Raw genomic sequence first — 21,917 nt, 5'->3', positions numbered from 1 at the left:
CTTCATTTTTAAACAAGATCCCTAGAATAGAAAGAAATTTTCATTTATAAAGGTATAAACACATTCAAGTTCATCTTGAAAAAAATCTGGAAAGGACTTCAACTTTTCCATGAGATGTTGAAAATCCCAAATATTTACAGCCTTCGATTGGGGAGAGCGACTCAACCGAAATTCACCGGGTAAATTAATCGGGTTTAATGATTGACTATGGCGCTCTGTTCCCAAGCATTAGGAATCGATTCCTCGTTCATAATTGGGTAAAATGTATTTTACCGACCGATAGCTTCATGATCCATTGCTAATTCACGACATACACAGAGTGTTAAACCAATCGAATGAATTGGTAAAAATTAATCTTTTAGGAAGAAACTACTGTTATGTTATGATCAATTCAAATTCATCAACTCCACCGTCATCACCTCAAATCTGTATTCTGTGAAAAATAGTAAGCATTCCCCGCAACGCGGAAGCCCTCAATTATTTTCGTCCCAAACGAGCAAACCACCACCATCAGCTGTTCAAACACGCAATGTTTTCTGCCAACAAGACAGCGGGTTCTATATGTTTCGCTACGCACCAACGCTGCACATCAGTTTAGTGTGGCGTTTCAAAAGATGGTGTCGCTCAAGATGGGACCAGCCCTGTTGCTGCTAGCGCTTTGTGTTGCCGGTGTGTTGTGCGACCAGGAGCAAAACGCGTATGCCACCAGGCAGAGACGTGTGTCGGTGGAGTCGAATGACGACGACAAGGATAGGAAATTCAGCGGACGTATCGTCGGTGGTACGGAGCTGGATAGCCCGTTGCCATACCTGCTGTCCCTGCGCGACAGTGGCAACCACATCTGCGGAGCATCGATCATTGCTGCCAAATATGCATTGTCGGCCGCCCACTGTCAAAGCCCACCGTCCGATGTCGAGAGAGTTAGTGCCTATTCTTTAAACCTCAGTTGAAGGTTTTAGTGCTGATCAGCCTGTTTTGTCTCTTCCTTGCAGCTGACACTTCTCGGTGGAACTGTCGAGCGGACAGATGATGCTGGCGGAATTGTGTTCCAGGTCGATAAGGTCGTCACCCATCCGGAATTCGTACAAAAAACTTACCTCAACGATGTTGCCATCATACGCAGCGCCACCTCCTTCCTAGACCATGCCGGTCTCGCGGTTATTCCTCTCGCTACCGAACTGTACAATCTGCAGGTGAACAGCGTCTCCACGGTGAACGGCTGGGGTCTAACGGCTCAGGATTCAAGCTTGGCACCGACCCTGCGCACGGTTAACATTCCGGTTACCAGCTTCTCCAAGTGTGTGGCCAAGTGGCGCCCAGTCCGGATAGCTAAGACGTAAGTGTTGAACGTGCGCGCGGTATGGGACGGTTCTCTCTAACACACCATCTTTGCCCCTTGCAGTGCCATCTGTGCCGGTCATCCGGGACGCGACTCGTGCAACGGAGACAGCGGTGGTCCACTCGTACAGAAGGGAATACAAATTGGACTAGTGTCCTGGGGTGCCGATCGATGTGGCAGCGATTATCCTGGAATTTACACTTATGTAGGCAACAAGGACATCCGCAAGTTCATCACAGAGAACAGCGGTGTTTAAGGTGCCCGAACGCTTGTTCGCTTGTGAAGGTTACAATAAATAGTAGCGTCATAATATGGATATTATTAAGTCGTTTAAATTTCATATCCAAAATTTTGTGTAATCGGTATGCAAATCCCGACACGTGGCATTTTGCCTTGGTCGCAAGTTGTTGCCGTAAGCACTTCACAACTGTTTAAACAGAGTGCAACGTGGAGTTGTCCCAATTCATTCTTTTTTACGCCGAACTGTCTGGCGAAAAAAATCTATCTGATAGACGTATCATACATATTATCATCATCGGTTCTGTTTAGCACAAACTGTCACAATACAATTCGACTACATCTGTTTGCTTTATACGAAATTCTCGTAAAACGAACGTCATATCACTATTGGGCCGATGGTTATGATGGTGAGTTGAGAACATTTAGCACATTTTTTTTTAGTGCTTCAGATATGGCAGATGTTATACCAATTGAGTAAACTATAGCTCAAGCTTGTCTTGTCGAAATTGTTTTGTGCAAAAGACACTGTATGGAGATGTGTTGGGGATTTTGCTGGTAGATGTTTTGTTCGTTATGGATACAAAATGTTTTCAAAATGATATTCACACACATTCCGTTACTGACATCCACGCACACACCAAAGATTGGCATGTAGTTGTACCAATTTAAATTCCAATTTCCTTCTTGTGTTTCGGAACCATTGAAACAAATGCTTTCCATCAGAGTGTGTAGAGTGTTCATATTTTATTAGTTTCTTAGCCCTCCAGTTACATTTAAGATTCACCACCTTATATATAAATGTACTGTTCTATGAAGCTGGCCACATCCTTTGACGTGATGCTAGTGTACACACCCGGATACGTGCCTCCGCATTGGTTAGCGCCCCAAGAAACTAATCCGTAAAGTTTATCGTTACACACCAAGGGGCCACCGCTGTCCCCGTTGCAGGTATCTCGCCGTGGTTCTCCAGCGCAGATCATCCTGAAACAAATGTGTTATTTATTACGGCAACAACGACTATCACACCGATCGTGCCAGATGAAGTAACTTACGAAGTAGTAACAGCTAGTGGACTCCACTTCCGACGACACTCGGTGTACGGTATCAGTGGGATTCGTACCGCACGCAGCATCTCCGGAAGTTTGCCATTAAACATTTCGGTTTGCCCCCAGCCGGACACCGTACAATACACAGGAGTACTGTACGAAGTTATCGGTACGGTTTCCAGTGCAATCGGGAACACGTTTTCATATCCCTCGAATGACCCGATGATGCGGATCAAGGCGACATCGTTATTGTAAGTATGAGGATTATACGTTGGGTGCACGATAATTTCTTCGGTTCGAAATATCACTTTGTCGTCCGTCCGATTGGTAGAGCCCCCTTGCAGTGTGATCTAAAATGGGACGATCGAATCAGCAACATTCGTACACACACTAGGTAAAGCATCATTTTTACCACATACAAACTCGGGATCAGGCTTGGGCGACACACAGTGGGCTGCCGTGATGGCAAAGGACGGATCCACCACGGATGCACCGCAGATGTGATAATTAAATCGCCGCACCGACAGCTGGAAGGGTTGATCCGCAATGTTTGTCTCGTAACCACCGATAATCCGTCCCGACATGCCCGGTTCCTTGCGGACGTTTCGGCGCACCTGCATCGAACGCCATGCTTGTAGCTCGATACTGTCGGCGGATGTACCGGTTACGCATAAAAGTAATGCTGCTACCAATAACCTCATGCTATGCGTTTACAGGAGCTGTCACCAAAGCACTGGGCGGACTGGTGATGCGTGCAAGCAAGCCCGAGTTGGGGCGGGCAAAAAAGAGCAAACCGTCGCGACATTTCTTCACGAAGTTAAGTCACTAACAACTGTGCAAACTGTTACTGCGTACGCGTTGTATCCGCTGGTAGCAGGAATAGATAGGAGAGCATTACTAGTAATTGTTGTGTTACATATTTTGATGTTTGTTGCATTGATTTAGTTCTTCTCTAAAGTTTTACTACTCGTCCAGCATAAAGGGATAACTATATAAATAATTCGCTTTAGGTCTCCAGAATTAGGGACAGAGATATCACAGGTAGGCCACGCCATAGTAGCTGCAATATTCTATTATTCTTCTTAGCAACTTAAATTTTGCTCAAAAGATTATTGAAACATTACGAAAAATGACATTTAATTAATTGTTTTGCACTGATGTTCAATATAAAAAGTGTAGCAACACAAAGATTAATTTTGATGACTAATTACCTTTTTGTATTTATTAATGTATCGAAACATCTTTTACTTGCTTTTTTTCGTTAGAACGACCTTGACCGTATCGAATTATTTTACCACGTAAAAGCCGGTTAGTCAAAGTCCTTGCTACGGGGATTTTTGGTCCGGATGGGATTTTGGTCCAGCCCGTTCGTGTGAAAACCAAGGCCACTACCATCATGCCACCGGATCATTCCGATCTTTTACTTGTTATTTGGCAACAAATGGTGGCTTATCCCGTAACTGAACAATCGGACCTGAAACAATCAGGTCGTGAGGATGGCTGTACATACTATAATAATTAACCGACGAAATGAAAGTGTATTATCATCAAAAAAATGGAACAGAAAGCAAATCTTGTTGGAAGTTTTCATGTCGCCCTTTTTACTCGTGCATCAAAACGTGCCCTTTTGTCAATTTGCTGGTGCAAATCTTCCAATTCCTACTGCCCAGAATGTGATCATATCGAATCGAAACACTTTGTAAGCATAGTTCAAAACACATGTTTCCTCCAAAGGTCATCCAAATCATACATATTGCGTTAAAAAGCTCTGAATGCTCGCCGATGGCACGCGCACGTATACGCCCGGGTATTCACTGCCGCACGAAGCCGATCCCCACGATACCATGCCGAGAAGCATGAAGTAGTTGGTCGTCGGTACCACCAGCGATCCACCGCTGTCACCCGTACAGGCGTCCTTTCCCTTGGAACCGGCGCACAGCATACTGAGGGCGGAGGACATTCATTAGCTCGGAAGATACATCCATCTTACCACCAAACAACCAAACTTACTTGTCTGTGATCGTTGCAGCATTCCACAGCGATGAGCACGTGCTGCTGCTGACGATGGGGATCGCTACCGCGCGCAGAGAAGGGGATAGGGCTCCGCCGGACGATGTCCGGCCCCAGCCAGTGACGGTGGGCATAACCCGGTCGGAAACGGTGTAACCAACGGGAGCCAACGGTATGGCCGCGATGTTGGTGTTGGGCGTGAACGGTGTCTTCACCCGCAGCACGGCCACATCAAAGTCGAACGTGTCTGGATCGTAGTCCGGATGGATGAAGTTATTGGTAACCACGAACACTTTACCGCCGGTCGTCCGGCTAGTACTGCCAGCGTAAATCGTCACCTACGGAACCGGAAAGTGAAGCTCGTGATGCTGCCACGCTAAAACGACTCGGGGTGACCTGCGTACTACTTACTCCGGTTAAAGTTTTGAACGCGTACGTACAGTGAGCGCTGGTGGCGGCATGGTACGTTGAAATCACTGACGCCGAGCAAATGTGGTTCGAGTACCGTCGCAACGACACGACGAACGGGTACCGGGCGATGGACACCGTCGAACCGCCAACAATACGCCCATTCTGCAGCCTGTTCTCCACATCGAAGAAAAAGTCGAAGAAATTCCTTCTCGTATCCTGCCCAACCGACAGCGCATCCTGCCCAACCGACAGCCCAACCAGACACAGCAAACCCAAGGATAAAAGCACCGCACGCATCTTACCTACTCTCTAGATCTCTAGACTCTGGAACCAACTGATGTCGTAGCGCAATCTGCACGGGGCAAAAGCCTTCGCGCATCTCGCATCATCCAATGGCAACCATTTACGGCAGACATACCGTACAGCTGAGTAAACGCAATCGGTGGAAAAAGAAGGTGAGATTCGCTGCAATACGTGGTAATAATTTGCCGTACACTGCCGTTCGCAGCGGCTAGTTGAGTTTTGCAACCACCAAACCGAGCTCGCACTTCCTTTACGCACTTGTATCTCGCAGTGCGATCGTTTGATGATCAGCTTTTGTTGTTTTTTGCTCTTCTTTTTTCTGGCAGCGAAAGCAACAGCGAATATGCGTAGAGAACGATCTGCCGAAACGTACTGATAAGAAGGTGACAAAATATACCTTTTTCTACCTCTACGGCCACTACAGACGACATTGACAAATGATACAATCTTTACATCGCGTTTTCACTGTGGAAAAACGTTTACAGTATTTTTGCTGATACTGCACTCGAAGCGTACTTTCGTGGGACGATATTCGGGCACGATGAAGGGGGCAGCTAATGCGCTTATAGCTGATCATGGTACCCACAAAAGTTGGCACTTGGAGTTGCAAAAAGGAAGAGAAGATTTTGCAGCTCATTTTTGGGGTGAGATATGACGTCAAAAAAAAGGTTCTTTTGTTGCGGCAGCCGCTGTATCTGCAGCACGCGTAGTGTCGTTTTTACGACGTTTACCAAATATTCCCCCTTAGAGGGAAGGTTGTAAATCCATGAGGAGGTGAGATTTTTCACCCGAAAAATATCGGCCGTCTAAAAGCGGTTTTACCGTCGATAACGGATCCACTGCAGGGTGCAGGGTGAGACAATTTTATCTTGCTGCGCGACCTAATGCCTGGAATTACCCGATTTTATTGATTTTCGCACCGTTATCGCAATCGATCGGTTACACTTGCTCGGTACGATCAGATTGCCGGTCGAACATGGTGAACATGGTAGCGGCTGGGTGTGATAAGCGGGCACGTATAAAAGCTACCGTTCGGTGGCCCAGGAAAGTGTATTAGCTACGGTTACGCCCAGTACGAGTTAACCATGAAGGCCTTCATCCTGTTGTCGCTGTTCGTTGTCGGCGCGCTGGCCGGCGTCGAGGAGAGCCTCTGGCTGTCCAAGCAGGTCCGCATTGATGCTGGTTCCCGCGCCGACTACAACGGTCGCATCGTCGGTGGTTCGACCGTCCCGATCGGCCAGTTCCCGTACCAGCTGTCGCTGCGCCAGAACGGCAACCACATCTGTGGTGCTTCGGTTATCTCGGGCAACTGGGCTCTGTCCGCTGCTCACTGCACCTTCCCGATGCCAAATGTCAACTCGGTAGGTGTCTCGACCCGCAAACAGCCCCTGCCCGGAGTCGCAACTAACACTCCCTTCCTTACATCCATAGATCACTTTCCGCGGTGGAAGTGCGAGCCGTACCACCGGTGGTGTTATTTTCCAAGCCGCCCAGATCATCAACCACCCGCAGTACAACAGCAACAACCTGAACAACGATGTGTGCGTCATCCGTATCACCACCTCGTTCGTCGGAGCCAACATTGCCACGATCCGTCTGGTTGCCAGCGGTACCAACTTCGCCGCCGGTACCAACAGCGTCGTCTCGGGATGGGGTCTGACCTCTCCCGGAGGTCAGCTGGCAGCTAACCTACAAGCCGTCAACATCCCGGTCGTTGCCCAGGCTACCTGCAACAATCAGTGGGGAGCTGGACGTATCACTGCCGCGTAAGTACCTTCCCATCGCATGTTTCCTAATCTCACCACGGCCTAACTAACCTCGCTTTTATCTTCCCTCTGCAGCATGGTGTGCGCTGGTGCGCCAGGTCGCGACTCCTGCAACGGTGACAGCGGTGGCCCACTGGTCACTGGTGGAGCACAGTTCGGCGTTGTATCGTGGGGTGCTGTGCAGTGCGGTGGAGCACTCCCGGGTGTGTACGCCAACATTGGCAATGCCGGTATCCGCAGCTTCATCAGCCAGCACACCGGAGCCTAAGCGCTCGCTTCGCTTTGTGACGTAGGAGGGAAGAATGGAAAATTAAAAAAAAAATATCTAACGCAATACTTACCCTCTGACTATCGTTCCGATCGGAAGACTATGATGACATTGTGGTTGTATATGACTCGAGCTTCAATTATCTCTTGCGATGAAGAAATGACGGACGATGATTCACGGCAAAGCGGTAATGGGCAGCATCCAGGCCACACATCTACGCCCAGACGCTATCTAATCAGTTGATTTGTGTCGTCCATTGATCAGTAATAGTCCATCCCAATCGGAACGGTCATCCGATACAGGTGTCCTTAGTCTCGCTTTTACCGTACGGTGAAGAACATTCCAACATGGTGTCATACTTGCGGATCGTCTCGCTCTTCACCACACTCTGCATCTGCTTGATCTCCGGCTCTGATGTCGACGTGTGGAAAGATTACAACTCAAGACTCCCGGGTAGTGCTCAACAATTACCTCCAATTGCTGCGCGTCATGTGGAAAGGAATGCAAAAATCGTTGGTGGAAGAGATGCCAACATTGAAGATTTTCCGTATCAGTTATCTTTGCGACGGAGCGGAGTGCATGCGTGTGGAGCATCCGTGATCGCCCTAAGGTGGGCTTTATCCGCCGCACATTGTACCTATCCACAGCCACAAATGAATGAGGTAAGATGTCCAACAAGTCATACAGACCCATCTACAAGTACAAAACCATTCAAAAACCCCCCCGTCATGTTCCTCAGATGACTTTGCGTGCCGGAAGTTCCAATCGGTTGTACGGTGGAACCATCTTCAGCATCGCCCAGATCATTAACCATCCGCGATTTAGCGAGTACACCATTGAGTACGATGTCAGTCTGTTGCAGTCGACAACGGACATTATGGGGCAATTCATTGCCCCGGTAGCGTTACCGCCTGCAACTAGCGGTTTCGGTCCAGGAACGGGCGCTAATGCAACCGGCTGGGGTCTGCAGTCCGTCCCCAACTCTCTGCCAGCGCAGCTGCAGATTGTCGAAGTGCCCTTGATCACCATGGAGCAGTGCCGCAGTAGCTGGCCCACTGAGTGGATCACGGAGGAGTAAGTACACTACAGTGAACAACAATGTCCAGATAGTGCAACTACTAGTAACGTGATGTATCCCGCAGTATGCTTTGTGCTGGCCAACCCGGACGGGATACGTGTGGCGGTGATAGTGGAGGCCCGCTCGTCATTAACGGTTATCAGATGGGCATCGCTTCCTGGGGTGTCTCCGATTGCTCTGGTTACTTACCGTCGGTGTACGCAAGCATTGCCCATCCCGCTATCAGAAGCTTCATTCAGGACATTGCGAATGTTTAGACTTGGAGTTCGACAACTTCCGCATCAGTTAACTACGCTTCGGCCCATCGCTTGGGTTCCAATAGTACAAGCAAGTTCTTGCACATCACCAAACTCTCTGCTCTTATCACACGCTGTGGCAAAAACATGGCAGGGGGAGACCGTACCACACCGACATCTACATTTGGTCTCACGCATCGGTTCACCTGTTGCTTCACTGTTCGCTACGCTATCAGGTACAATGATAAATCTGTGGTGCCTTATCTGCTACTCTTTACAGCAATAAAGTTCCCATCCGAACTCCCAGTGTCCGAATAGAGTGTCGCCGCTAGTAGATTGCTTCGAAAAACTTCCGAAATTGTGCCACCGAAGTAATGACGAGAGGGTAGATGAATGTGATGCCCGTGTCTACGGTCAGTAATAGCTGATACCTACACACGGGACCTGGGGGAACGTAAACTCATTAAGCTGTAATCACCTTCCGGACACAATCACAATCATTCTGAAGTTTGTGGCTGGTAAACGAAAATTAAAAATAGCCCCATATTGTGCAGTATCTAAATTAGTATCTGCTTGTCTATTTCGTACGGTGGATTTTATTGCAAAAGCTCCCAAGAGAGAGAGCGCTTTACACGTCAGTGTGTATCTTAATAAACGCACGTACTTCGTCGTTCTGGAGAGATGTATATATGCCGGGAAGGTTTAGAGCACATATATTGGTCCCCCACGACACTATTCCTATTTGATATCCGTTCAGTACCAGTGGTCCGCCACTGTCGCCATGGCAGACGTCCTTTCCATAATCTCCACCACCGGCGCATATCATGCTGTAAACGATTTGCACCAATTATGCTGACTCGTAACAGGCAGTAATGCTCGAACTCGAGAACTAAACAAGACTCTTACCGATCGGTGAAGCGTTCTATCCAGGAGGACCAGCACAACTGCTGCTTTTGCATGTAAACTTCGAGCGATTGCAGTATCAGCGGTGTGTATCCATCATCATTCGCCGTTCCCCAACCGGACACGACAGCAGCCGAAGGTATCGGGTAGACCGTATTGGTGTTACCCAGACTAACCGGACGTATCGGATCGATGAAGAAACTTTCCGTCACATGTATCACGGCCACATCGTAGTCCAGTATCTCCCGGTCAAACTTGGGATGCAGAAAATATTGATCCGCCGGGAATATGTAACCACCGGCCAACCGATGTGGTGTCCCACCGCGGAACGTAATCTGCGGAATCGAACCGAAACAAAAAAAAAAAGCCACTCACTTAGATGCCAACCACAGCGTAGCTCCGTTGCGCTTACAGCGGACGCGAACAGTGCCTCGTCCAGACAGTGTGCCGCACTCAATGCCCATCGTTCGGCAATCACCGAGGCACCACACACGTGCGTTCCCTCAAGGCGCAACGATAGCTGATAGGGGTAGCTTTCAATCGCAACACTCTCGCCACCGTAGATGAACGGGTTCGGCACGTTGAGTTGCTGTGCCGGTCGCTCGTACTCCACCGTTTGGTTCCTGGGCCACAGGTTATACTTTCTCAGCAAACGGAACAGCGCGGGCTGCCGGGAATAGTAGTACTTGTGGTGATCTGCAAGCGATCGTAACAACCGTAAAACGAACAGTCAGCAGTTGATCGATTCTCCGGATAGTTCCGATTTACCGATGGTCATACACAGCACACCGCCTATCAGTACGGCCAGCAGTAATAGCTGGCGCATTTTCGACCACGACTCTCACCCTCTAGCCTGCGGTATGTGTTCGTACACCTTCAAACTCAACTCTTACGATCCACTCCGATCATTCACGACTTAATGCAAGCGCTCGTGGAACTTGACGGGACTTATATCAAAGAACTGACCAAAATCGGGCGTTTATCTCTCATGCGTTACGGTAAACAGAAGATATAGGGGTGCTGGACCGGTTTATCTTGTGGATGCTGAGGACAAGCCCGCCACAGCTGTCCCGGGATAACTCTTCCACGCTTCCACCTGGCGCTGGCTTTTTGGAGGATCATGTCCCGCCCCCTAGGTGCTAGGTTGATAAGCTAGGTTCTGTCTCTAGCCAGATTCAGCCAACCGACCCCTAACGCATCCGTGCGGCAAACAAACTCGTCGCGCAACGTCACAACAAAGCGTTGGCATAAATTTGCGCTTATCATCGTCGCAATAAAATGCAAAAGGGAAGGTGAAAGAAAAACATTTGCCCGATGTTTGGGTAACCGTCTACCGAGCCTCTTTTCGAATGTGTAGCGTGATATGCAGGTTGTACAAAACATCAATGAAACTACACGGTACACCCATCTGGATGCCAGTTTGGTGGTAATGGCCAAAGTGTACTGCGTTCTCACATTCTTTCGCTCACCAACAATTGCCGTACCTGGTCGTTGGAAATCTGCTGTCTAATGAAATCCCGCACACTTTTGTTGGACAGGCGCGTGTAAACTGCCGGGAAGGGCCCCCCGCACTCGTTTACGATGAACGACACGATCGCTATTTGACGCTGCTCGTACACCAAAGGACCTCCACTATCGCCGACACAGATGGAGCTTCCCACATTACCGGCGCAAAGCATGCTACAAAGATAAGAAGAGGTTTGAATTAATTTTAGACCCAAAAAAAAACCGTTATTATCATCGCTGCTCAATTCATTCAAACCTTGCTGTGGGGGTAGCGTAATTCTGAATCTGCTTATTGCACTGGGTCGGGGTCAGAATTTTCACCTTTGTCGCACGTAGATTCGGCGACGCGTTTCCATTCGTTTCCACTGCACCCCAGCCAGAAACGGTTCCCTGGTCACCGCCGGGAATGGTTGCGCTATTGGTGATTTGTATGATTGCTATGTCTGGGTGTTTCGTGAATGTCCCAATGATCCGGAGCAGGCACACATCGTTGTTTAGATTCGCATCATCATATTGAGGATGAATGAAAATCCGGTTGACTAAAAACACTATACCACCCTCCTCGTGGAATGTACTTCCTCCGCGTATGGTGAGCTTTTGGGAGTAGCATATGTTGGTTTACTGTTTTCGTATTGGAGCGTGGAGCGCACTCATGGTGCGGGAAAGGACAACTTACATTCGCCACTTCGGTTCCGATGCAGCAATGACCGGCGGTTAATGCTAAACGGCTTGCCACTACCGAGGCTCCACAGATATGGTACCCATTATTTTGCAATGATAGTTGATACGGAAACTCTCGGATTTCTACATCCCTACCACCAACGATACGTCCGGTGGCGCGTGGTTCATAATTCTCGATCGCCATCGCTGCTTCGCTTAAAATGATCGTTAAAATAATTGACAATAGCCGTGGCACCATCTTATATCACAACGGGTTCGAATCACACACTAGAAGATTCCGTTTTTACACATGTACTGATTTATATTAGATCAACGCACAAGCACCCATCACATCCGGGCCAGCTGTGCAAAGTGTTCTAAATATTTCATGCGATCGCACGGCGATCTTTCTCAAGGTTCTGCAAATATAGCACACGAATAAGCATGTCCGAATACAGGCGACAAATACGTGCAGCACATGCTGTGTACCGTACCACGTAGTAGCGTTGCACGCGTACAGTTTATTTCGACAACATAGGCATTACAGTGTTGATTCTGAGTGCGCACATCGTCACGCAGTTGAGCTTAAAACCAAACTAAGATCGATTCTTGAAATGCATTTGACTATTATGATGCTGCACATCCCGTTATCCAGCTAATACTTGGCCGTGAGGTTGCGTTAGGATACAGACACCTGAGACTGAATAAATAAATACGCCAACGAGGCCTCATCGGTTGCTGCCTACCTTAAACTGGGTCGATTCGCTTTGCAAACGTGTTATAAAGCCGATAATAAACATAAAACGGGGCGTTCCAGAACGTACGCGTTGCGCGTGCAACGTATCGTATCGGAAGCCCTTCCATAGCTTAACGCAAGACACAAAATACAAAAACATACATTTAGCTTAAATTAAGTGTTCGATAACAGAGTTCGAGTGGTCGTGTGACGACGTGTATGACTATGATTTTACTTTCGTTTGGGTTTGAATATTAGCTGCGGTTCGGAGCGGAGCGAATCCGTGAGATAGAGCGTTTTGGTCACCTGCTGAAAGTAGCGCTTTTCGTTCGGCGAATTTATTGTGTAAACAATAGGCCGAACGCCGACGTTCTTCCACAGTGTTGAGATTTGTCTGTGACGATAGAACGAACCAGATAGAAAGCAGGTTGGGGTTTTCCAGTTGTTCGCGGGGAATACTTACGCATTAAACTCATCCTTATGGATAAAGACTAGACTAACACCGATCACGGGTGCTATAATGTTTCGATAGATGGCACCAACAATGGATAGCAGTATCGTAGAGGTATTCAGATAGCGTGGCAGTATGGTAAAGCAGGACCTTTCCATCCACAACCCACACACCAGATCCGGACAGTGCTGGCGAAGCTATCGTAGTAGAGAACGTTATCCTCAAGATCTTCCTTTGAGTCTCACCTTTCCGTAGACCTACCTGATAGATTGCCGACGGTGAAGAGCAACAGAAAACGATCCGTTTCGTAAAAATGGGACACTTTGAAGCCGTTTCGCGTACAATCTCCAACAGCGAGGAGTTGATTTGGGAGGCCAATAGAAATACGGTCACCTCGGAGGATTCCAACAGTTTCAACAGCTTCTCGAACGTTAGCACCTTCTCAGGCTGGAACAGTTGGCTGTGGGAGGATAACGATCGATTAATAAAAATTACGCCCTTCTTCGCGCCAGCTCTAATGGAACCTTTTTTCCTACCCCAGCGGATGATGTTCACTAATGTTAAAGTTGTCGAAAAAACTATAATCCAGCTTCTGCATCGGTTCGTTTACGTTCGCTTTCTCGAGTGTCGATCTGTGGAGTATGATCGCTTTCCCATCGCTGGTAATGCCGAGATCGAGCAGTATCTTTTGACACCTTTGCGCCAGACACTGATTGATGGCCGCGAGTGAGTTTTCCGGCGCATCGAATGCCCCACCCCGATTGACGATTGGCCAGAACAGTGCCTCATTGTCATCTCTTTCCTTTTCGTTTTTGGATAGCATAGACAGCACCACATCGTCGGCGGGTGATTTTAGCTTCACAAACTTCGAGCCAATGCAGACCAAGAAGAGAAGCAACATCAGCCAAGGTATACCGACGGAGGCAAAGTTGCAGCAGAGCCATAGGGTATTCACGACAAACGTGCAACACGCCGCAAGGAACCAAAACAATTGATAAAGCATTTTACACACTTTAAAGATTGTCGCAAAATACATGGGACGAATGTCGGGATCGTTTGCACCTAAATATCAGATCCTCCTCTGCAGAATCGATCGTATCGTCGTTCTCGGTTCGCAATAGAATTGCCCGATTTCTCACTACATTCTCGACTTTCGTAACATTTTATTTCGTGCGAACTGGGTGTGCCTCTTTATTCACAGACGGTTTTATTCTTATTCGAATGCACTAGGCAATTTGCTAATTTTACTGCAGCTATCGAAAATCAAAAGGAAAAAGCAAATGTTTACTCTTGTTTTCTTTTTTTCTTCTTCTTTCTTGTTTGTGCAGAAATCAAACCAGGCTCGGTCGTGGGCATCCGTTTTGACAAGAGCAGTACCCTACACCGAAAACAAGCCTTGTTTTCCATCAATTATTTGCTGATATCCATCGCCAATGATTGATTTCCATGTGTTTCTAAGTGCACTCGCTCTCTCTTCTTTCCCAATGAATCTTATTTTGCACTAGAAACTACTGAAATTGCCACATAATTGTCCCAACAAATTGTTAACTTCGAACGAAGCTGTGACTTTTTTGTTACGACATTTCGAATAGCAGCTTCCGACACTTTTCCGACAGCTTTTTTTTCTTTGTTGCTCGACGCCCGCTCTCCCTAGAAAAGGTTAGCCCATCAGCAAGCGGTGTATATTTCATGTTACGATAATATAAGCTCTTCCTTTCGCTTTTTTGTGCAATCATCTCTTATTCCCTTCTGCCGAAGCTATTTTTTCTTCACTATTGTCTTTGCTATAGAAAGTTATGCCTACAAATTGTGTATTTATAACAAAATAACGAACTCTACTGTCAAACTTCCGTACGCTATGGCAGCCACCGGACAACCTCGCACCGACCCGCAGCTGGTCCGCATCTGGCTTGACATTTGACAAAATTTGACAAATTTCCAGAAAAAGTCGATTTCCTAGCGTTTCCCCGAGTTTTTTTTACAGAATATTCAATGTAAGCAGTGAAACGTGCGATTGAAAAATAGACGCAAATTTAGCATGACTCTCGGTACAAGTGATTCTGCGTGTTGAAAGCACTCGGCATTTTCCCCAAAACGAGCCCCAAACTGCGCATTTCGATCGGTCTGAACGGGTCTCGCTTGCTTCACTTTTGGTCCCCGGGAGCTACAGCTTCCGTCGAAAGAAATGTCTTCGGAGTTCGATAAGTTCAACGAGTGCTTAAAGGCATCCTTCTGGAAGAACGTGAAAAACAACCGTGCCGAGCGGAAAGCCAACGGCACGGCATTGAAAGTCGAGCCAAAGGTAGAGGTGAAAAATGAATCCGAACCAGCGATGCAAACCGTGGTACAGCAGCCCCAGCCACAGCTGCAGTCGATGCGACCCACGCCCGTACCCGCACCCGTACCCGTTGTTTACAGCACAAAGTGTGAATCGACGGTAAATGCATCACTGCAGGAGCTGCTGGAAAAAGATCCGAAATGCGAAGAGTATGATGACTATATTCCTCCGCGGGCGCCAAAAACGCCTCCCATGGAGGATTACGATGACATGATACCGCGACCGCAAACGCCCATGGAGATTCCCAACATGGATGATGTTGTGGAAATTTCCGACTCTCCGGAGCGCTCTGGTCGAAGGGCGCTGGAGAAGCTGAGCTCGAAAGAAACCAAATCGGACGAACTGCTGCAGGAAAAGCTATGGCAATACTTCGGTCATCGTGATTTTAAAAGCCAGTTGCAAAAAGAAGCCATCGAAACCATCATCGCGAGTACGTATCAAACACACAATCTCACAAGCAATGAACGCCGCATTCTAATCCCTAATGCTATCGCTCTTATCTATTTCTTTTCCATCGCAGGAACACGAGATGTGTACGTTTCCATGCCTACCGGAGCCGGAAAGTCGCTCTGCTTCCAGCTACCCGGTGTAATGCAGGATAACAAGGTAACGATAGTATTTTCCCCACTGCTAGCGTTGATCAAGGATCAGCTAGACACATTAGCTCGAATTAAGATACCGGCCGACTCGATTAACTCAAAAATGGGTGTTCGCGACCGAGAACGGGTAATCAATGACCTGAAGAGTGTGAAGACGGATATACGTTTTCTGTATATCACACCCGAGCAAGCAAATACTGCCACATTTAAGGACATTATGCAGCATCTGGTTAAGTTCCGGAAGGTCGCATACGTTGTGGTTGACGAAGCACACTGCGTCAGTGAGTGGGGACACGATTTCCGACCCGACTACTTGAAGTTGGGCAATTTACGGGCGGAATATCCTTCCGTGCCGTGGATTGCACTGACGGCAACCGCTTCGAAGAATGTAGTGGAGGACATTTTTCATAATCTGCGCCTGAAGGAACCGGTGGCCAAGTTCAAGACGCCCTGCTTCCGGCACAATCTCTACTATGACGTAGTATTCAAAAACTCCATCCAAGACGACTTCCTCCATTTGAAGGACTATATCGAAAGCATCCTTGGGAAACAGGACGAAGTGAAACCGGTAAGTGTACCACGCGTACCGCGTGTATTTAGGAAGCTTTACCAATGAAACGGTGATTGGTTTCGTTACAGAGCAAGCGTGCCTGCGGTATCATATACTGCCGAACGCGCGAAAACACGGAACGTGTGGCAACGAACTTGACAAAGCTCGGTTTACGCACGGTTCCATATCACGCGGGTCTGAAACAATCCGAACGCGACCAGGTGCAGGAGGACTGGATGGAAGGGAAGTACGTAGCCATTGCGGCAACCATTAGCTTCGGCATGGGTGTTGATAAAGGTTCGGTACGGTTCGTTATACACTGGGACAATCCCCAGAATGTGGCCGCTTACTATCAGGAATCGGGCCGGGCGGGTCGCGATGGCAAAAAATCGTTCTGCCGCATTTATCACTGTCGCGATGAGTGTAAATCGATCGAGTTTCTGCTGCGGCAAGATTTGCAGAAATGCAAAGAAACGCCGAAGGAGGACAGTGCCAAGCAGGCTGTGAAAAACTTCGAGAAAATGGTCGAATTTTGTGAAAGTGCACGGTGCCGACACCGGCTGTTTACGGACTACTTCGGTGACGATCCGCCCGACTGTCGGAACATGTGTGACGTGTGCACCAACCCGAAGAAGGTGCAGAAAGCGATCGACTACTTCCAGCAGCTAGCCTACACGGGAAAGCTGAAAACGATGACGGCCTACGATGATGATCCGTCCGATCTGTATGGTGGTGGTCGCAAGGGTTACGAAAACGACTACTACGATGGGTGCAGCAGTGGCTACAGTGATGGGCGCGAAAAGCGCAAACAAAGTGAATCTGCGCTGCTGATCCAGAAACAGTTTCTGCTACGTAAGGCGGCCGCCGCGAAAGACATGAGCATGCAGCGAACGGCCACTATCGGGCGGGTAAAGTTTGCCATGCAAACGCCGGTCAAGGTGAGCGGCCTAACGATTGCCACGCGCGAAACGTACGTGACATCGCTGGCCGAACTGATGAAGAAAAACGTTGAGATCTGCAAAGGGATCGACGAACCGGACTACAGTCTAGTGTACAAGGACTTTGAAGATATCGCTGTTGAGATGGAGTATGAGGCGTTCACTAAAAACACCGTCAAAAGTTTGTACCATCGAGCGATTGTTAAGCAGGTAAGTCCGCTACTTAAACACTGTATGAAAGAGAGATGAAATTGTTCTGTCCGTCCGTTCTTTAGTTATCCTCCCCGTACACGTACAAATTGTATCATTCCCCTCCTATAATTCACTCTGGTTTGGGAGGAGAGCGTTAAATTATATTATTGAAATCGAGTTACACACATTTTCACACGACTACCTTTTGTTTTTTTACATACGTCCTAGGACATATGGCCTCTTAGTGCAATCAAAGATACTTATTTACCATCATTCCTCCTATCAGTTCGGAAGCTTTCAATCAATTTGCGTTTTTTCGCCTCTTTGTGGATCAATTCAATTGCGAACATTACAATCCATTTCAATCTGCGACTATCAACGAGGACAAATATTCCCAATGCCCAAATATAAAGCAAAATGTTGAACCAGTAGCAGCAGTAGCGGCATGATCATAGCAGTGATCGTCAGAACAGACAGCACCGCCCGTATTGGTCTGCAAGCGTCGAGCCTATCGCCAAGGATAGCAGACAACGCCGGCAGTGATTGTGTCAACGCCGTGCCACAGTGTCCACCCGTGTAGATTTTATCTCAATCCAACCAACCAGCAACACTTACCAGGTTACCACACACCATCAGCTTCAACAGTGTCCGCTGGTATCAGTTTCAATCGTCATCTCAACCACTTGCTTCCTTCTGTCGCTCCGTTTATCTTGGCTGTTGGCGTCCACGTAAACCCCGTACAAATGGTCAACGATCAGTTCAATCCGCCATCTTGCCGTGCACGTCGCTACTACCAATCAATTAGAAGTCAAGAATGGCGAAGCACACGTTCAGATGCATAAAAAAAGGTATTGTTGCTATAGCCCACTGAGGAACAGCCAACGAGGGCCATTTTCCATCCCATACAGTTTGCCATTTGCCGGAAGACCAATGACGAGTCGAAAAAAGAGAAAAAAGTATAGTAAAGTAATAGATTCGCAATCGGATCGCGAGCGTAGAAATGACTAGCTAATATGAAGTATGATGTGTACATTTGGAATGAGTCAAAATTTCACTTTCGTTTGCAACAAAACCTCTATTCTCTGATGCAGTGGCCACTATTTTGTCAATGCATCAGGGAATGCTCTACACGACCGTTAACTGTAATGTTTATGTATGTCTTCGTAGGTAACGTCACTGAAATCGGCTGTATCAGAGAAACTCTTACATCCACGGGTGAAGGAGTACTGCCCGAAGCATCGGGCCAATCTCGGCGGCGACTTCCGGACGATAGAGGCCGATCTCAAGCGTAAGTATGGCGAAAGCGTCGTGGAGGAAATGCGATCGGATGGACACGATAAGAAGCACGACGGGCATCACCATCACCACCATCATCACCATCACCGGAACGAACGTAACGGCGATCGTAAGCGAAGCACCAAGTTTACGGCGAAAACAAGCACCTCCCGCGACCGTGACGGTCTCAATCAGTCGTCGATCAGTTCCTACTTCAGTGCGAAAAACAGTGCACCCTCCTCTTCCACGTCGCTGGCCAGCGGAAGTAATTCTGGCCTGATGACGATCGATGACGGTGATATGTGGGATGACGATCAGCTGAAGGAAGGTGGCCGATCGAACAGTGCGAAACTGGCACCACCGGAACCGGCAACACTATCGCTGATTCGCTCACCACAGTCACCGCCCACTTCGCCAATATCACCACGTTCGCCACGCTCACCACGATCACCACCCTCACGGAGATCGCCGCGATCGCCACGTTCGCCTCGTTCACCTACGTCACCACGATCGCCCCGCTCCCCGTCGGTCGAGTACGTCTCGAATGACCAGTACCAGGAGGCGAAAACGCGACGACTGAGCGAACACGGTGAACGGCACCGACGATCGACGTCCCGTACGCGAACGGCCTCAAAAGACCGTACCTATCGTGATCGTTCCCGATCTGGTTCGAGGGGATACTCGAGTGAGCGATCGCGTACCAAGCAAAAATCCACTTCCTACAAGCGGTCGCGCGAGAGCAGTCGATCGTACTCGCGGGAACGTTCCTACTCGTACCGATCGGGGAGCTCGCGTTCGAGGGATTGGGAGGAGGACGAGATTGCTAGACGTCGCAAGCGTAAATATGAGGAGGAGGAGTATGATCGAGAGTACGAACGTGTGCCGTCGAAGTCAAGGGTGTACGACGATGAGTACGAAGCCAACAACAAACAGCAACACCATCATCCGACACGGAGACCACCTTCACCCGAGGAGGAGTTCAGTTATGCCGCTCCTAAGAAGCGAATATCGCATTATGCTGAAACCAGTGGTTCTGCTGCCATTGCGTACGGTAAAAGTTCGGCCTATGGATCGACCGCTGCCAGTGGTTCGTCTTCCGGGTACAACAATTACGTACCTCACAAAACCACTGGCGGCGGTGGTGGTGGTGCCGGTGGCAGCGGTGGTGGCTCATCCCAAATGCTGAACAATGAAGATATGTGGGATGATGATCCGGAACCATCGTCATCGAATTCGCGATCGAAGGATCAGCCTCCTTCACCGCCAGCATCTCCACCGCCACCGTCATCACCGCCACCACCGTCCTCACCGCCACCGCCATCATCACCGCCACCAATGTCACCCTCGCCGGAGCCGGAATACATGCACACAAAGTACGTACCCCCGTCACCTGCGCATCGTCCACCGTCTCCCACATCATTACCACAGCAAACATCGATACATCACGACAAGCATTCGATGCGCACGTACGATCACCGATCGCCGTACGATGGAGCGCTCGATCCACGTTTGACGGGTACACCAAAAAGTCCTCCCTATTCCCAGCTAGCTGGCAATGCCAGTGCCCTCTCGTCCGGGTGCGTGAAACCATCGACGTCGGTGCAGTTCACGACAGCGGCACAAATGCATCTAAATTCCCTAGCGAACAAACCATCATCATTACCAGTGAGCACGATGCAAACGGGAGGCCCAACAATGACCGGCGGTACGGTCAACGTAGCAATGATGCAGACCGGCATTGTTGGGGGTATGAAACAGTCGTGCATGAACTCAGTTACCACGAACAGTGTGGCCGGTCCTTCCAGTGGAAATGCATCCAACTCGCAACAGCTTATGTCCGGTTCGTCCGGCCATACACCGGGCGGCGCACCCGATTCGGCCGGCTCAACACCGTCCGGATCGCAGCTTGCCGAGATGGAGAAGAAGAAGAAGAATTTGGCCAGTTGCGTCATACACTACCTGATGCCGTACTATCGTGATCAAAAAATCGAAACAAAGGAACTTTTCAAGGGGCTGGCGCGGAAGATTTCGCACAAATTCTACGAAGCCGATGTTACTGGTAAGCGTACGAGAAACAGTTTTGACACCTCAAATTATTCAGCGACAGTTAACGATCTTTTTTCCCCCATTGCAGCGGAACGTAAAGTGAAGAAGTACATCGATGATATGATGGCCCACAAGGGTATCATTTCGAGCGAAGCGGATTTTCCCAAATAGAAACGACGCAAAGCGCGCTCGCGCGCATACAAATCACGATCGTATCGGCGCCGTTCACGCTGCTGACGCGCAGAGTGAATGCGCGAGATGGACGCGTCGTTGTCTATAGTGTAATTTAAAAGAACGTTCTGTACATACTTAGACTCGTAAGCAACAACCTCTGCTCTACCTTGCATGACTCAATGTAGATGTGCGTCGGTGGCCAACGAAGAACAGCGCATATTCCATTGTTATAACGTACTGTGTCAGGATAACAGTGGCCACGCTCCAGGCCACAATATCGAGGCCTCAAAAACCCCCTCCCTGCGTGTGAAGGCAGATAAATGACAGAGGTAAACGAATATTCGTTGCCATGGTGTGGTACATGCTCTCGTCCGATAGGCGGCCGTATTTTAAAATGGGGCGAAGTTTTTTTTTTTTATTTTCTGTATCTTTTAGGTGCTTGCATTAATTTTGATATATTGCGGGAGATTTCTGAACAAACCGGCATTTGTTGCGTAATATACCGAAATACTAAGATCTCGAAAACGCAGGTCTCCCCTCTTTCTTTTGCTAATTTCTATTGGACGTAAGCGACAGCTAAAAGTGTGTTAATTCGTTACATTTAAGGCTTGTGATAGCTTCCTTAGAGTTTTGTACTGGATTCTCGTCCAAAAACTCTCTGAATCCTACAGTCGTCGAACCTTTTTGTAGTTCCCCGGTTTGCTCTTTGATCCGGACGTGTACAGCATACGGAAAATGTGTTTTTCTAAATCACTCCATGGAGGGAATGTTAATTTTGACAATTTTACCTAACGGACAAGCAGTACAAATTAAGCAACACGTTACTGTCAATTGAGTAATTTCTAACGATCA

At 48.4% G+C, this 21,917-nt stretch overlaps 8 protein-coding genes across 8 annotated transcripts; 3 read left to right on the top strand and 5 right to left on the bottom strand.

Annotated features, from left to right (window-relative positions):
* Window positions 1-614: 614 nt before the first annotated feature.
* On the top strand, window positions 615-1,595 carry LOC128310194 (trypsin alpha-3-like). Its single transcript, XM_053046775.1, has 3 exons — window positions 615-920; window positions 993-1,336; window positions 1,403-1,595. Exons 1-3 carry the CDS (start codon window positions 615-617, stop codon window positions 1,593-1,595), a joined length of 843 nt encoding a protein of 280 aa, XP_052902735.1.
* A 772-nt stretch (window positions 1,596-2,367) lies between these two features.
* On the bottom strand, window positions 2,368-3,326 carry LOC128299173 (trypsin 3A1-like). The gene is made up of 3 exons (XM_053035045.1): window positions 3,045-3,326; window positions 2,632-2,975; window positions 2,368-2,560 (listed from the first exon to the last, which is right to left on the bottom strand). Exons 1-3 carry the CDS (start codon window positions 3,324-3,326, stop codon window positions 2,368-2,370), a joined length of 819 nt encoding a protein of 272 aa, XP_052891005.1.
* A 1,043-nt stretch (window positions 3,327-4,369) lies between these two features.
* On the bottom strand, window positions 4,370-5,343 carry LOC128298415 (trypsin 3A1-like). The gene is made up of 3 exons (XM_053034166.1): window positions 5,047-5,343; window positions 4,636-4,973; window positions 4,370-4,568 (listed from the first exon to the last, which is right to left on the bottom strand). The coding sequence occupies exons 1-3, from the start codon at window positions 5,341-5,343 to the stop codon at window positions 4,370-4,372; spliced, it is 834 nt and encodes a 277-aa protein (XP_052890126.1).
* Window positions 5,344-6,434: 1,091 nt separating this feature from the next.
* Window positions 6,435-8,718, top strand: LOC128299169 (trypsin delta-like). The gene is made up of 6 exons (XM_053035042.1): window positions 6,435-6,710; window positions 6,781-7,115; window positions 7,191-7,377; window positions 8,031-8,045; window positions 8,123-8,457; window positions 8,526-8,718. Exons 1-6 carry the CDS (start codon window positions 6,435-6,437, stop codon window positions 8,716-8,718), a joined length of 1,341 nt encoding a protein of 446 aa, XP_052891002.1.
* Window positions 8,719-9,325: 607 nt separating this feature from the next.
* Window positions 9,326-10,426, bottom strand: LOC128298416 (chymotrypsin-1-like). The gene is made up of 4 exons (XM_053034167.1): window positions 10,369-10,426; window positions 10,013-10,296; window positions 9,604-9,935; window positions 9,326-9,524 (listed from the first exon to the last, which is right to left on the bottom strand). The coding sequence occupies exons 1-4, from the start codon at window positions 10,424-10,426 to the stop codon at window positions 9,326-9,328; spliced, it is 873 nt and encodes a 290-aa protein (XP_052890127.1).
* Window positions 10,427-11,051: 625 nt separating this feature from the next.
* Window positions 11,052-11,971, bottom strand: LOC128299160 (trypsin-1-like). The gene is made up of 3 exons (XM_053035030.1): window positions 11,783-11,971; window positions 11,363-11,700; window positions 11,052-11,280 (listed from the first exon to the last, which is right to left on the bottom strand). The coding sequence occupies exons 1-3, from the start codon at window positions 11,969-11,971 to the stop codon at window positions 11,052-11,054; spliced, it is 756 nt and encodes a 251-aa protein (XP_052890990.1).
* A 269-nt stretch (window positions 11,972-12,240) lies between these two features.
* LOC128296800 (glycerophosphodiester phosphodiesterase 1) lies at window positions 12,241-14,406 on the bottom strand. Its single transcript, XM_053032287.1, has 4 exons — window positions 13,490-14,406; window positions 13,215-13,413; window positions 12,966-13,150; window positions 12,241-12,896 (listed from the first exon to the last, which is right to left on the bottom strand). The coding sequence occupies exons 1-4, from the start codon at window positions 13,987-13,989 to the stop codon at window positions 12,734-12,736; spliced, it is 1,047 nt and encodes a 348-aa protein (XP_052888247.1). The 5' UTR covers window positions 13,990-14,406; the 3' UTR covers window positions 12,241-12,733.
* Window positions 14,407-14,975: 569 nt separating this feature from the next.
* LOC128299159 (uncharacterized) lies at window positions 14,976-21,909 on the top strand. The gene is made up of 6 exons (XM_053035029.1): window positions 14,976-15,721; window positions 15,812-16,473; window positions 16,536-17,588; window positions 17,799-17,969; window positions 18,738-20,904; window positions 20,980-21,909. Exons 1-6 carry the CDS (start codon window positions 15,139-15,141, stop codon window positions 21,060-21,062), a joined length of 4,719 nt encoding a protein of 1,572 aa, XP_052890989.1. The 5' UTR covers window positions 14,976-15,138; the 3' UTR covers window positions 21,063-21,909.
* The last annotated feature ends 8 nt before the right edge of the window (window positions 21,910-21,917 follow it).

This window comes from Anopheles moucheti, chromosome 2 (assembly GCF_943734755.1).
Source record: "Anopheles moucheti chromosome 2, idAnoMoucSN_F20_07, whole genome shotgun sequence".
Classification (NCBI taxonomy): Eukaryota; Metazoa; Arthropoda; class Insecta; order Diptera; family Culicidae; genus Anopheles; species Anopheles moucheti.
This window is presented reverse-complemented; position numbering and strand designations above follow the sequence as displayed.